The sequence below is a fragment of the Helianthus annuus genome, chromosome 8, assembly GCF_002127325.2.
Source record: "Helianthus annuus cultivar XRQ/B chromosome 8, HanXRQr2.0-SUNRISE, whole genome shotgun sequence".
Lineage (NCBI taxonomy): Eukaryota > Viridiplantae > Streptophyta > Magnoliopsida > Asterales > Asteraceae > Helianthus > Helianthus annuus.
The window spans coordinates 12,692,920-12,708,012 of record NC_035440.2 but is presented as its reverse complement, the minus strand read 5'-3'; the positions used below and the strand labels follow the sequence as shown (position 1 = coordinate 12,708,012).

Below are 15,093 nucleotides of genomic sequence, written 5' to 3'. Positions count from 1 at the left end.
AAATGGGCATATGGGTCATATGAGGGGTCATGTGGTGTTCGACAGATCATACGACCCATATGACCTAGTTGCCTGATACATATATGACTAATGTCACTCACGAAATCATATGGCCCGCATGATCATATTTCACCCTGTCACATGACCCATACGATGCAATAGAAGATCTCTGGTGTGTAGACTTGATTTGACATCATAAGGCCAATATGAGACGATAGACTTGTTGGTGTACAAATTCAGAGTGGTGTCTCATTGACATCACTCTTGTACTTTCATTCAAGATTGTGGGTTGTATCATTTAAGTGGGCCTGCTTCTAGATCTGTTTAAGGTCTATATATAAGTTCATTGCCACTAAAAGATCCCTAGTTTCAACCGTTATCTGCTACTAGACATCATATTCACTCATAAGTACTTGAAATTTACAAAAAATGACGGAATGTAATGCAAGTAGGGCTGGAAACGAACCAAACGTTCGGCGAACAGTTCGTGAACTGTTCGGCGGGAAGTTCGTTTGTGTTCGTTTGTTTATTAAACAAACAAACACGAACAAGAAATTCCGTTCGTTTAGTTAAATGAACAAACATGAACAGAGGTCGCGTTCGTTCATTTATGTTCGTGAACGTTCGGTAACGTGTTCGTTTGTGTTCGCTAGTTCATTAGTGTTTTTAGCTTTTATATTTTATTTAAATACTTCAAAATTCTGACAAATAAAATATTTAACAAGTGTGTCGATATATTATATATGTTGTTCATGAACGTTTGTTTGTGTTCGTTTGTTATCATTTGTGTTCATGAACATTAGTTTGTGCTCAATTGTGTTCATCATCGTTCGTTTTCATTCGCTGCCTAAAATTAATAAACAAACACAAACGAACACGAACAAGTTCATTTCTTTAACAAACAAACACGAACATAAAATCTTGTTCGGTAAGCGTTCGTGAACACATATATTTCTTAACAAACGAACACGAATAAGGACTTGTTCGTGTTTGTTCGGTTCGTTTGCAGCCCTAAATGCAAGCTATATCGACCATCTTGGAATCTCGCATGCACAAAGATTTTATAAAATATTATTCAAAGCAAAGCAAAAGTTCCAAAATATAGTAATTTGGAACAAAGATGTACATCCGCTTATATAATAAGATATTATAAAGGAAAATAACATATAGTTGTAGTTCTTGAAAAGGCCGAAAATGAACCTATCTTCATTTCTATTATAAAGTTCTTGAAAAGACCGAAAATGAACCTAGCTTCATTTCTGAAAGTGATTTATATGTAGCTTAATGGAACGATTCATAATGTATTTTACAGTGTTTCTGGAAGAATTCATAATGTACCTTGTCATGTTTATTAAATAAGTTCTTAGTGCTTGTTGACGATAATTAAAGGCTAATTTTTAATCTAATGATATTCATTTTCACACATCACTTTATATCCATTTGCTTTTAACATCAAATTTTATATATAAACACAAATACTATTAACATATGAGGAAGACAAAAAAGGTAATTTTACATCATTTTAAGAATTTTAGTAATTATAGCTTTAAAAACACTTGATACAATCTTTTAAAGCATATTGTTAACTTTAAAACCAATTTCTTTCTACGATTCTTAAATGTTCATAACTTTTTACTTTGATCATAGTCTTTTGCTACTAACCTAGTCTTATATCTTTCTACTTCACCGCTTGATTTATTCTTAACCTTATACACTCATTTAGGGTGTCCGGAGTGGTGCAGTAAAGGGGAGCAGCAAAGGGTTTTGCCGCGCGGCAACACCGCCACCGACCCCTTTACCGCTGCGGTTTCAATGTTGATCGGGGAAGGCATGCCGCTGCGGTGAAGGGAGGAAGGAGAGAGACAGGGTAGTGTGGGGTGGGGTCCATTGCAATCTCAACCAATCACAACTTTTTCCTTTTTTAAGTTTACCACTTCACCAAATGTCTAAACCATTGCCAACACTTGTCACCAAAGTTTAAACACTTTTCACTGATTGACGTGGCGCACTCTGATTGGTTGATTTTTTAGTTGGTCACTCTCAAATGTTTAACAACTCCTTACACCCTTACAACCTATTCGTTTTCTCCCAAGTGATAAATCAGTTAACTCCCACATTATTACATTTTTTTCAAAACTTATAGAGAGAATTTTATATATATCTCACAGATGAGGAAATATTAAGATGAGGAATCTTTTTAAAAATAAAGACTTTCTAATTTACACCTTCATCTTCAGCTAAAGAACCCTAATCGCTTATGTCCGAAAATTAACCCAAATCTAACACTGCTAAAATCAATTGGTTGAGGGCTTATGATCAGAAAGTTTTATACAAACAAAATACACAAGTAAATTGTACCAATTGCGTGGTCCTACAAATGACAAAGCGATTACAAAGGCTCTAGCGAATGACAAAGCGATTACAGAGGTTGTGTCGATGAAAGGTTCGAATGGGAGTTTTTTGGTCGAGTGGAACACAAACTTAAACACCCTAATATCCTAAGACCCTATGGCTACTTCTATGACCAGTTATACAGTCTATGACCAAGGGTCAAGTTATTATACAAAGGCTTCTAATTGTAAGAAGTGTAAGAAGGATTTATAGAGTGACAAGTGTCCAATAACTTAAAACTAATCCCATTACATCACCACCAAAAACCTAAACACCCACCCCACCCCACCACCACCCAAAAACCTAAACCCCCCCCCCCCCCGGCAAAAAAAAACAAAAAAAAAAACTATACCTCACCAAAAAACCCCCCCAAAAAACCTAACCCCCCACCCCCAAAAACCTAAAAAAAACTAACCCCCCCCCCCCCAACCCCCCAAAAACCTAAAAAAACCTAACCCCCCCCCCCACCCCCCACCCCCAAAAAACCTAAAAAAATCTAAAAAAAAAACTAAACACCCACCCCCACCCCCCACCCCCTCGGCAAAAAAAAAAAAAAAAATTGGTTGGGGGGGGGGGGGGTTAGGTTTTTGGTGGTGGTGGATGTTTAAGGTTTTTTTTTTGTAGTGGGGTTTTTTTGTGTAGTGGGTTTTTTTAGGTTATTGGACACTTGTCACTCTATGAATCCTTCTTACACTTCTTACAATTAGGATCCTTTGTATTTGATCCTAATCCCTATGACCAATACAAAGCCATCCAACTGTTTTAAAGGTTTGCAACATAGTTTATAAAATACAAACAATGATTTCTACATACAAGAGTCTACCTAATTTGATATTGCTACTGTAAGTCTTTCATATTGCTATTAGCTTTGTCAGTTTATTTTTTTTATTTTAGTAGAAAATAATGTTATTATGGGTTTTGTTTACTTGAGATATAATAAAATAGACCCACAAAATCAATGTAATTGATTGGTTCATAGGTAACCTTGTATAACCCCACATATTACATAGTTTAATTGATGTAGTTGTAGGTTTGATTTGTGTAGGTGTGATTTGGTGACCGACGAGGAGAGGGTTCGGCTTTTAGTTGAGTGGCGTCAAAGGATGATTGTTATGAAAATGATATGGTGAAATTTGGTGATGAAGTTATGAAGATCTGAAGATGATAAATGGGTTTTAGATTAATGATAATAATATGGCAAAAGACAAGTATACCCTTAATAGTCAACTTGAAAAGACAATATTGGCCTTGTCAACTAACGGTTGACTAACCCTTTCTGTTAGCAGGGACGTTATTGATTCAAATCGACAACCACAAGGATGGAAGTGGTCAATTTTGACACTCATGAACTAAAAGTCAGATCGAGAGACAACCCTAGGGATGAAAATTGTACTTTACTCTTCACAATTCCTTTGATACAAAGAGGAACTTTATTTTTATAAATCCTTTAGACTAGAAAAATCTAGTGAAACAAAATTACGATGAACAAAAAATCACTAAAAATGAATTTCCAGTGCTATAAAGAATCACAAGGACAATTATCGATGAATGAAATCGATCGGTAGTAATTACTAAGTATTCTATCGCAAACTATCACTTTGGGCGAGTTTATAATATGCGTCATTGATTCCTTGGTAAAATTCGCCGGTTCTCTGTCACAGATGATATTACCCATTAACAAAAATTTGTGGGTCGTCACCGACGTATATGAACGTCGGTGATAGTCATTTATATTCTAGTGTTATTTAGATGGCATAACCCAATGTAATGAACCTTTTAATCCATAAGGTCTCGCTTAGCAAATAGCAACTCTAATTATGAATAAAGGTGTCAATCGTGTTGTGGTTGGTGAGTTTTGGTTCCGCAAGTTGAACCATTGACTTCGAACAAATCTCGTGTATTTATTTGTATCAAAGACATCAACCCAAGTGGACAAAGTTAACATTGGCGTAACCCAAACACGATCTGTTTAATTCATTTATCCAAACAAGTTAAATGAGTTGAGCTGTAAACTTTTTAATATGTGGAACGCAATAGATTGAGTAATTACTTGATGACCAGTGCATCCAAAGACGAAAGCAAACAGGGTGATATCGGTAAAAAGATTTTCTGAATCGATGAATATCAAGCAACCGAACATGTCACGCACAAGACGTATAGAAAAAACACAAAGGTTGTGGTGGCAAAGAAGGGATAAAGTCATCAACCACCATAATGATGTCACTGATATTGCATAATCTGGTTTTGAATTTTCATGTTAATTGGTTCTTTAAGACTTACACATTATAAAACTTACTGGAATGTCATAACAATGCGTCTCTTTGACACCGACACCCAGTTCCTATTATCTGCACAAAAGCAATGCAAAACCGTCAAAACATGGTAACCTTATTTAGGCAAACTGCACGAAATAAAAAACTAACTCTACATTTTTATTTTTATTTTTATTTTGCAATTTCAGCAACCAACTTATGTTAGTCACAAAATAAAAAGAGCTTCAAATTACTATCGGCTTTCGCAACCATCCTCATCTAGTCATCTTAACTGATTTTACAAGCATATTGCATATTAAAAAAATGCTCATGTGAAAAAATAAATTAAATAAAAATGTATTTACAAGTTTGAAAACTGATCTTTCCAGATTCTGAGTATAAAATACTATGGGGAAAAATGTATGACTATTGATCAAAAAGAGTAAAATCTCATTTTTCGTCCCTGAGGTCCAAAGGTTTGTTTTTCCGCATCTGAATCAAAAAGGTTTGAAATCTTGTCATTTTCATCCAACTAGTTAACTCCATCCATTTTTAACGTTAACTCGGGTATTTCCGCCTTTTTAGACATTTTTTTGTGAAAATTAAAGGGTTTGGGTGGGAAGAAAGTCAACAGAGGTGGATCTTTATTTCTTATAGTGTTTTTTTTATTTTAATAAAGAAATGTCTAAAAAGACGGAAATGCCCCTCATTAAACGGAGAAAAATGGATGGAGTTAACGAGTTGGATGAAGATGGCAAGATTTCAAACCTTTTGGATCCACATGCGGAAAAAGAAACCTTTGGATGAAAGTCGATTAGTCGAAAAAAGTGGCCAAACCTCAGGGACGAAATGGCGTTTTACTCGATCAAAAATCTAAAAAGCCTATTAACAAGAAAATATTTAAAAAGGTTTGTTACCTAATTACTAACTTCAAGCAATCATGAATTAGAATTAAATTGGAAATAATTGAAAAAAAAAGGTATCTGCATTTATACTAACAATTGTCGGCATACCGCAAATTACGATTCAACGGTTGCAAAGAAGGACTGGATTCCAAAGATAATGAACAGCACTCCACCCGATAGTGCAATCTGCATCGAATTCAGTAAAAATCTCATTTTCGTTACAAACAGGAAAAACAAGAGCAAGCAAGAAATCAATTAAATAAGTGAGAAAATTACAAATTTTTCGGATATTTGTGTGGCCAAACTCTTCCCTCCAAAAACCGCAGCAGTCTGACACAACGCTTGCCCTCTAAATAACCAAAAAATAATAGCAAAACACAACGGTTTCAGCATTTGTTTACAGACGTCAAGAAATCAAAATTAACGGAAGATGATTAACGTACAAAATTCCCCCAAGAACGACGCCAAGTGGGTTCTCAGCTGCAGCCAAACCGATCGTAGCTATCTGAAAAAAAAAGTAGTAAATTTTACTTTCAGTAAGAGTGTGTCAAAAGTGAAAAGCAGAGTAAAAAAAATCAGATTAATGAAGCTGACCTGGCTTTTGTCACCCCATTCTCCAAAGAAAGTTATGGAGAATGCCTGTTTAGAAAAAGAAAACATCGGTTAGATATGATATAGTTTACGAGTGAAGTAATTAAGTTTCAGGATCGATACCTTCAAAAAGATGGGAGACAAAAATTGAGATAATAACGGTCTGTTCTTCTTTTTAGCATCATCATCACCCTGTAAAAACAAAATATGAATAAAAAACCATAAATCTAAACTATAATGTCTGCTTTTAGGTCAAGGCAGTCAGGTTGGACAAAAGGTAAAATTTGTTGTCCACTTTTTACGAATTTATAAATATTTAGAGTGTGAAATATATGATTAGAAGTGTTAAATTATTACAGTAATAAATTTACTTCTTTAATAGAGCGGTTTGTGCGTTTGAATATACTTCCGATTTTTTTTTACCGTTCGACTTTTTCCCTTTTAATTAATAATAATTTGAGCTTGACCCATTTGATCCATTAGAGATAAAACATGACCCGAACCGGTCCAGGTACAGGTAAACGTATAAAAATTTTCAACTTTAAGTTATAAGTACATCTTATATTTTACCTTGCCATTTGCTCTTGTTGTTTCACTGCTGGCTTTTAAATCAGCATCCTACGCACATAATCAGAATTAAAAAAAAAAAAAAAAACATAAGATTTTTATTTGCAAAAGTAACACATGGGTAAGCAAGAAAATTCAACAGAGTAACAAACCAATTCGGCTTCAACTTCAGCTAATTCTTCCGACTCCCTGTTAACAGAAAAAAAAAATATAGACTTCATAAACGCCAATTACAATTTCTTGTGAAGATGTTAATGTTGATTGAACGGATCGCGAATGAATAGTAAAAGACAGATTTACCCTTCATGAAACGCATCCCATAAAGACCATAACCCAAACCCCAAAAACAATACAGTGGCTATATGCTTAGTCAATGTTCGCGATATCTGCATTATTACAATCAAAAAGTCAAAAAAAAAAAAAAAAAAACTCACCCTGTTGCAAATTAGTAATAACACAAAAAAAAAAAAAAAGTTGACTTTTTCTATGTGTTACATATGTAACAGGCATACCAGGTTCGGAGCAGCCCACCCAACAGCAGCAGATAAAATGGTCATAACCTTTAATTTAGAAAAAAAAAATCGACTTGTTAAACGTTAACGACTCAGATAACTAGAGTTAACATCGATAATAATGGTAAGAGAAACACGGGAAAACTTACTATCAAAGCTGAAAGACAGCCTGCCAAAACATATCTTCTGGGGTGACGCATAGCCAAAATCTAAAAAATTATACCATAACATGTTGTAAATAATGAAATCAAAACTTATTTCTTTCTACCATTTACATGAACACAAATATATGCAATTTGTTTCTTATGCCCCGCTTGCGGTGTGCACATATAATGTATATATCTGTGGGCGCTCGGGGGGGCAAAAGTGAAATGGTACTAACTTTAACGTTATTTTACTAATTTCGTGAAAATAACGTTAAAAGCGGCGGATGGTTAATCATGCATCATGTGGTGACGTTGATAGCTGAAAGACATGGGGGTACATGCACCAATCAGTCTCTGTCCCGATTGTTTGAGTGTTATGTCTTAGGTCCAAGGCTTGATACAAAGCTACAATCAAGCCGGAGGTCTCACTGGAAGCAGCCTCTCTATTCCTATGGGGTAGAGGTAAGGCTGTCTACATCTACCCTCCTCAGACCCTACCTTAGCTTTGCTATTGGTGGGATTTACTAAGTATGATGATGATGATGATGATGATGAATTTTATAAATAGTACCACCGTCCTAAAAACGTGAAACATACAAGGGGGTGGCGCAATGGTAAGCGCTTGAGTCTCTAGCAGAGGTCTAAAGTTCGAATCAAGCTTCGACTGGTTTTCTGCCTTTAACTCCCTTGAAGGCCACCTACGGGGCACTAGTTACCTTTTACGTGATCCCACTGGTTAGCAGGGTATTGGTGGTGTACTTGTGTCCAGAAAGAAGAAAACATTAGTGATGTTTGTCTTATTAAACAGAGTCAGTTTTGGGCAAGGGTTATCTCCGCTATACATTCCGCGTCGGTGCAGCGCAAGTTAATCCCGGTGAAGCAATCTATCCCAGGCATCTGGAAGGATATAGGGGCAATCGAGGAAGCTTTATCCAAAGATGGAATAGAGATCAAGGAGAGGCTGAGGGTAATGCTTGGAAATGGTTCTTCGGTTCGGTTCTGGGGAGATACATGGGCTGAAAACGGTGCTCTTAAATACAAGTATCCAGCACTTTTACTTTGGAGAAAGTCGCGGACAAGGCATGCTTAAGAGGTAACACACTGGAGTGGAGTTGGGATTAGTCTAGACAACCGACTTCAAGTTTGGAAATTTCCCAGTTGTCGGAGTTACAGAACATGCTGAATCAGGTTTGTCTATCTAATACGCCTGATGTGTGGAAATGGATAAATGAAAATGGGCAGAATTTTTCGGTAAAAGATCTCAGAATTGAGCTGGCGAATCTGCGATACTAAAAGGAGGAGGACTTGGTTTTTGATAGGAATGCTTGGGCCACGCCAAAAGCTAATTATTTGGGGTGGAGAGCCTTGATGGGTAGAGTGGCTTCGAAAGTGGGCTTATCCGCTAGAAGTGTTAGCTTGCCCAGCTTGTTATGCGATAGATGCGGATATCAAGTGGAAGATCCGAACCATATTTTTGTGAACTGTTTGTTTGCAAAAAGCGTCTGGTGGAATGTTTTTAGTTGGACCCGGGTTCCTTTTCCGGGTAGTCTTACTTCGCTAAAGGGATATCTTCGCTACTTTGCGCTCCAGCCCGCGTTTGACGAAGTGGAAAAGGCTGGTGAACAAAGTTGCCTTGGCTGCAGTCTGGTGGATATGGAAAGCCCGCAACATGAAGGTCTTCGAGGGTATCTTTGTCCCAGTTGGTGTAGTGGTCGACCGCATTAAAGAGGAGTCGTTCGTTCGGGTCAACCATACCCTTCTGTGGGAGAAATGGCTTGATTTTAATGTAGTTGAGCATTTGTAGTTCTGTCCATTTCCTTTCTTGTTTTTGGGTTTGTTTTCTTGCTAGGTTTTCTATATTTATATTGGTTGTTCAAAAAAAAAAAGACTACACATGCACAAAATACCATGTTTGATACTCTGATGTCAAACAGATTTTCGATACTTTCCGGACTTCAAAATAACATGGTTTGCAATTTGCAACTTGCAAAAGATTGAAGAAAAATTGCCTAAAGTAAACTTTACTTTAAAACATAAGTAAGACATAGAGTATCATTAGCTTAACTTGTCAAACAACATTTTTCTTGATTCTTGCAATTAAAATCTACAAACATGAAGGCATCAAGTAACATGGTGTAGCTGTTTTCATGGACAAGACTCATTTTTGGAACTCTCAAAATCACCTTTTTGTCCAAAAGGATATCCAAAAATACCATTTATATTGTTTTTTAACTAATAAAGTATATCAATACTATCTACTAACTTGCTAATCTAAATTAAAAAAAAATAAAAAATAAATAAAAATCTACTAACTAACTAACACCTTCTAGATAACTTAAATCCAGTTTCTTGTGACTACAAAACCTACACATACATAAACTTGATAAAAAAAATTCAAGATTAAACCATAACCACATAAATTATTAGCAAAAATTCAAAAAGTCAACGTTTCAATAGTTCCAACACTTGGTCAAACCAAGAGAAGATGAACAGAATAAATAATAATCATAAACAAAAATTAATCAACCAATCGAAAAACAATAATCATATATCAAAATTAAAGCAATTGAACTCACCGCAGCTGCGAAAAACGTTTTATCCCCAATTTCAGAGAGCACAGTCATCGCAAGAGACTTACTAAACCCCTAATTTCACCATAAAAAAAACACACACAGTTATAATTTATTGAATTAAATTAAATTCAATTGAGCAGCAGATCCATAAGCACGATTAAAACGGAAAAAAAGGGAACTTACTTGAACAATTGATAAACTCATGACTGATAAACCCTATAAAGACAAAGAATTGGTTGATAGAGTTGATGGTGGATAGCAGAATTTGAATGAAGAATGAGATTGTGGAGGAATAAAGCGTGATTCGGGTGGTGAAAGTGGCAGTCGGATCTGCAAACAGTGTTGGTGGTGGTGGTGGTGGTGAGAGAATCTGCAAGGGTTTGTGCGAAAGAAAACTATTGGGTGATTCGTATTGCGTGGTCAAACGACTTTTTTGATCCGTAAAACCCTTATTTAGCAGGCTATTTAATTTACGGATTATATCTATATGTAACGGTATTTGTGTTAGGTCTGGTCTATTCGCACACGCCCTTGGTCTATTTAAACACCCTAAAGCGCCCCGTTATGGCTAAAGTGGAGCGCTTTGGTGTAAAGTCAACAGACAAGGTCTGACAGGTTCAGTCCTTGTCTGTTGACTTTACATCAAAGCGCCCCGCTTTGGCCTAAGCTCGGCGCTTTGATTTTTTTTTTTTCCAAAACGCCCCGCTTTGGCCTAAGCTCGGCGCTTTGGTTTTTTTTTTTTTTTTTTTACATTTTGGGCGTATTTTTGGCTGGTGACTGGTCTAGGTTTAAGTTCAAATTTTACATTTTTGGTCCAAAGTTTACAATATTTAATTTGTTTGTGCACATATATCTAAAGGTGAAGTCCCATCTCAATACTCTTTGACTAGTACCATCCGTGCTATAGTATACATTTAGCAGTTCTTGTGGGCTCCACAATGCCACTTGCCACAATGAAATATAGTATACATTAGGGTGTACGGAGTGATTAGACACTTGAAAGTGATAAACTTCAAAATTAACCAATGAGAGTGTGCCACGTCATTCAGTCATAAGTGTTTAAACTATGTTGAAAAGGGTTGGCAATGGTTAGACACTTGGTGAAGTGGTAAACTTTAAAAAAAAAAGGTGTGATTGGTTAAAGATGGCATAGACCCCACTACCGACGGAGCTTAAGTGAGTTCTTGTTAACATTTTTTGAAAAACAAAATTCATCTATAATGCCGACACGAAAAATTAATATGTTTGAAATATAACTGCTAGCTATATTTGACTAATATAGTAAGATGATAGCTAGATAGTAGAGGTGAGGGTCCATGAATGACACTATAAGAAATTTTGTCTGACAAGTCGACTTTTTTCGACGGCCTATCCCGACGACATCGTCAGGAAATATTTTAAAAAAATCGTTTCTAACTAGTAACAATAGTATACTTAAAATAAGTAGCATGTTTTAATTCCTTTCACACATAATGTAAGTTGTTATTTCTTAGGTTAAACTCTTTTGACCAACTTAGATTTGATTTATGTATTAGATCCCAAAATTATTTAGTGAAATCTTCTAGTTTATATAATGGTTAAGTGCTTTTAGTGGCGAAGCTTGAGATTTCTAACTGGGGGGGCGGAAGTCACCGTACCTAAAATTTCTATAAAACTAGGGGGTCGGAAACGTATATACCCAAAAATTTCTATACGAAATACATACTCTCCACTACTGAACGAAAAGTTAAATGTGTTTAATAATAATGACGTTAATTCTTTTACAATCCAAAAGTACGTTTGTGTTTGTTCAATATATGCGTTACATCACGTTAAAAACCGAATGTCACCGACACGACCCAATCAGATTCAATACGCACTTGTACGACCCAAAATGACAATATACATCATAATACTACAATTAATGAAAAAATACGTCATATACATGTACGGTAGGCGGCTGATACACATAAAACTACTCATAGGAGTACTTGTGCTTTCAAATCAAAATGATACGATATAATGGAATACGACATCACACGTAACCGATTTGATCCGGAACTTGCAGTATAGTCCATAAATATTAAAAAATGATGTATAATGGAAAAAGCGTAAAATTTAGACTATTATCGACGCGTTTGTGAATCAATTTTAAAAAATTTAAAAAAGACCCTAAGCGCTGCGCTTTGACCTAAGAGGGGCGCTTTGCCCCAAAATGTAAAAAAAAAAAAAAAACCAAAGCGCCCCACTTAGGCCATAGTGGGGCGCTTTGATGTAAAGCAACATACAAGGTCTGACCGGTTCAGACCTTGTCTATTGACTTTACACCAAAGCGCCCCTCTTTGGCCATAGCGGGGGGCTTTGGGGTGTGAAAATAATTTTGGCCGTTTGTGAATAGCATGACCCTTGTGTTATTGTACGATTCTATTTCTATCTATTTGACTTTTATATGTAATTTTTAGTTATATATATACATACTAGGTTGGAATTCTGTGTATTACTGAATAAATGTAATTTTATATATTAAATAAAAAAAGTTATATTTTTATGAAACTCGTATATTGTACGGGTTAAATAAATGTAATTTTATATATCAAATAATAAAAAAATTTATATCTTTAAAAACCATGTGTATTACACAGATTAAATAAATGTAATTTTGTATACTAAATACTAAAAACGTCGTATCGTTAAAAAACTCGTGTATAATCGGGTTGAATAAATCTACCAAATGATAAAAAAATTACATCCTTAAAAACCCCGTATATTACACGTGTTGAATAAATCTAAAAAAGAGTTATAACTTTAAAAACCATATGTATTACACAGATTAAATAAATGTAATTTTGTATATTAAATACTAAAAACGTCGTATTTTTAAAAACCTGTGTATAGTCGGGTTGAAAAATCTACCAAATAATAAAAAAAATATATCCTTAAAAACCTCGTGTATTACACGTGTTGAATAAATCTAGTTTAACAGAGCAAATGATAAAAATTTATATCTTTAAAAACTTCGTGTATTACACGGGTTATAGAAATGTAACTTTGTATAGTAAATAATAAAAAAAGTTAAATTTTTAAAAACCCTGCGTTTTACACGAGTTGAATAAATATAATTGTGTATACCAAATAATAAAAAAAGTTATATTTTTAATAAATTAGGATAACATTTAATATCAATTTATTATTTATATATTTAATATAAGATAAGTAGGAAAGAGAGGTATTTGTTTTAAAAACATATTAAATTAACAATTTAGATTTGAGAATAATATTTTATTAAAGTATGATACGATTTAATATTAATTTATTATTTATTTAGTTATAATAAGATAAGTATATATTCAACGATACCTTCAATAAATAACACGTGTCTAAAAGTTGATTTCTTTTATTATAGTAGATAGATACATGTTTATATGTAGTTTATTAACGTAGACATATTTTAACCTCTAATTTATTCATTTTTTAAGTAACTGGTAGGAATTTATAAGGTTTGGTCGAAATTTGCTCGAATTCTGGCCAAAAAAATGACCGTCATTGACCGCCTAGCGATTAATCAACCACTAATCCGAATATCCATCAGTTTTTATTATTTTTTTAATATTCCGAACCGGATAACCCGGATAGTTTCGGATATCCGAATATAAATTTTCGGATATTTTTTCAGATATTTCGGATAGTTTCGAATAATTTTCGGATATTTTTTCGGATAGTTTCGGATATCCGATAAAAAATATAAATTAAATTTTCGGATATCCGAAATATCCGAAAATTTTCAAAATACTATCCGAATCCGAATATCCGATATTTCGGATTCGGATATCGGATAGTTCGGAACGGATTTTCGGATACGGATATTTTTGAACGCCCATCATCATCCATGATAATAAGAAATCCAAACGCATTATCAATTTTTTAACTGCGTGGCTTTGTCTATACATATATTTAGTAAATAATAAGTACAATGGGCCTCATCTCAATTCGTTTTTTTCTAGTTCCTGGCAAAGAACTACCTTATATATATATATATATGGTAGGGATCAAGAGTGAACCATGTTTAAATTGTGAACAAAAACGAACAGATCCTGACCGTTGGATGATGAAATCTTGATTATAGGATTTAAATGGTTTTTTAATTAATAAAAAACATAAAATTGCAACTTCATAACCGTTTAAGGGCACCAATGTAAAATGCAATCTCTGAAATCACATTGATTGCCGCGAAACTTTGTAATGATTAAATGTAGAAATTTGAATCCCGTAATAGTAGGCTACACAGTTATAGATTGTGTATAGCTTCAACCTATCAAAACCACCTTTCAACTCATAACCTCTTTCATCAAACAAAAAACAACCGTCTTCAACCTCTCTCCTTTATTGGCGATTTCTGCGACTGGGGAAAACTCAAGAAGCATCATCAAAGCAAGGTATAATTACATATTGTAGTAATCGTTCAAAGATTTTGAATGTTCCGTCTTTATACACACTAATCTTCACAACTCAAAACCTAGGGTTCAGTTCGATCTGCGTAATCAGTCGGCTCGAACTGTTTCTCTAGTGATTTTGTAATGTACAAGTGTTATTTGTTTATATGTTTAAGCCGATTACATATTTGTGTCGAGTGATTATGAGTTATCCTCCCTAGTGATCCGAAATACCTTTAATCCATAAGCTAAGGCTTAGTTTGCTTATATGTTTAAGCAGATTACAAATTTGAAATTGGCCATCATGTTGAATCGTGGGTGGTTTATTCAATAACTGCCATGAATAATTTAAAAAAGAAAATTATATATAAAATTAAAGATGTTAAAAGACGATCATATCCTTATGTTAGATTTAAGGAGATCTATGGCCAAGATTTGTTCGTTTTGTTCATTACTTATGAAGGGTTCACAAAAGAACCTAAACCTATATATATATATATATATATATATATATATATATATATATAGGTAAAGGGTACTGTACAAATTCCCTTATCGTACATTACGTACGCTACAATCTCAACCGTCCAATCATCTTCCCGCAATGAAAATCGCATGTTTTTTTTTGTAATAGTTTCGCATGTGATAAATTTGATGAAATAGCATGTATTTTTTTGTAACAATTTCGCATGTGTTAATTCAATTTCGCATGTGATAATTTTGATGAAATAGAAGGTTGTTTTTTTG

The 15,093-nt window shown here is 34.5% G+C and overlaps 1 protein-coding gene across 2 annotated transcripts; it reads right to left on the bottom strand.

Moving 5' to 3' along the window:
• Positions 1–4,565: 4,565 nt before the first annotated feature.
• Positions 4,566–10,390, bottom strand: LOC110872112 (GDT1-like protein 4). 2 transcript variants are annotated; one of them, XM_022120892.2, is made up of 13 exons: positions 10,121–10,390; positions 9,941–10,009; positions 7,368–7,427; positions 7,219–7,266; positions 7,007–7,092; positions 6,859–6,895; positions 6,710–6,757; positions 6,263–6,331; positions 6,143–6,187; positions 5,992–6,053; positions 5,825–5,897; positions 5,657–5,734; positions 4,566–4,739 (listed from the first exon to the last, which is right to left on the bottom strand). In XM_022120892.2, the coding sequence occupies exons 1-12, from the start codon at positions 10,139–10,141 to the stop codon at positions 5,663–5,665; spliced, it is 690 nt and encodes a 229-aa protein (XP_021976584.1). In that variant the 5' UTR covers positions 10,142–10,390; the 3' UTR covers positions 4,566–4,739; positions 5,657–5,662. The 2 variants fall into 2 exon arrangements, with proteins under 2 accessions (XP_021976584.1, XP_021976585.1); XM_022120893.2 differs by having other exon boundaries at positions 5,643–5,734; positions 10,121–10,389.
• Positions 10,391–15,093: the final 4,703 nt, after the last annotated feature.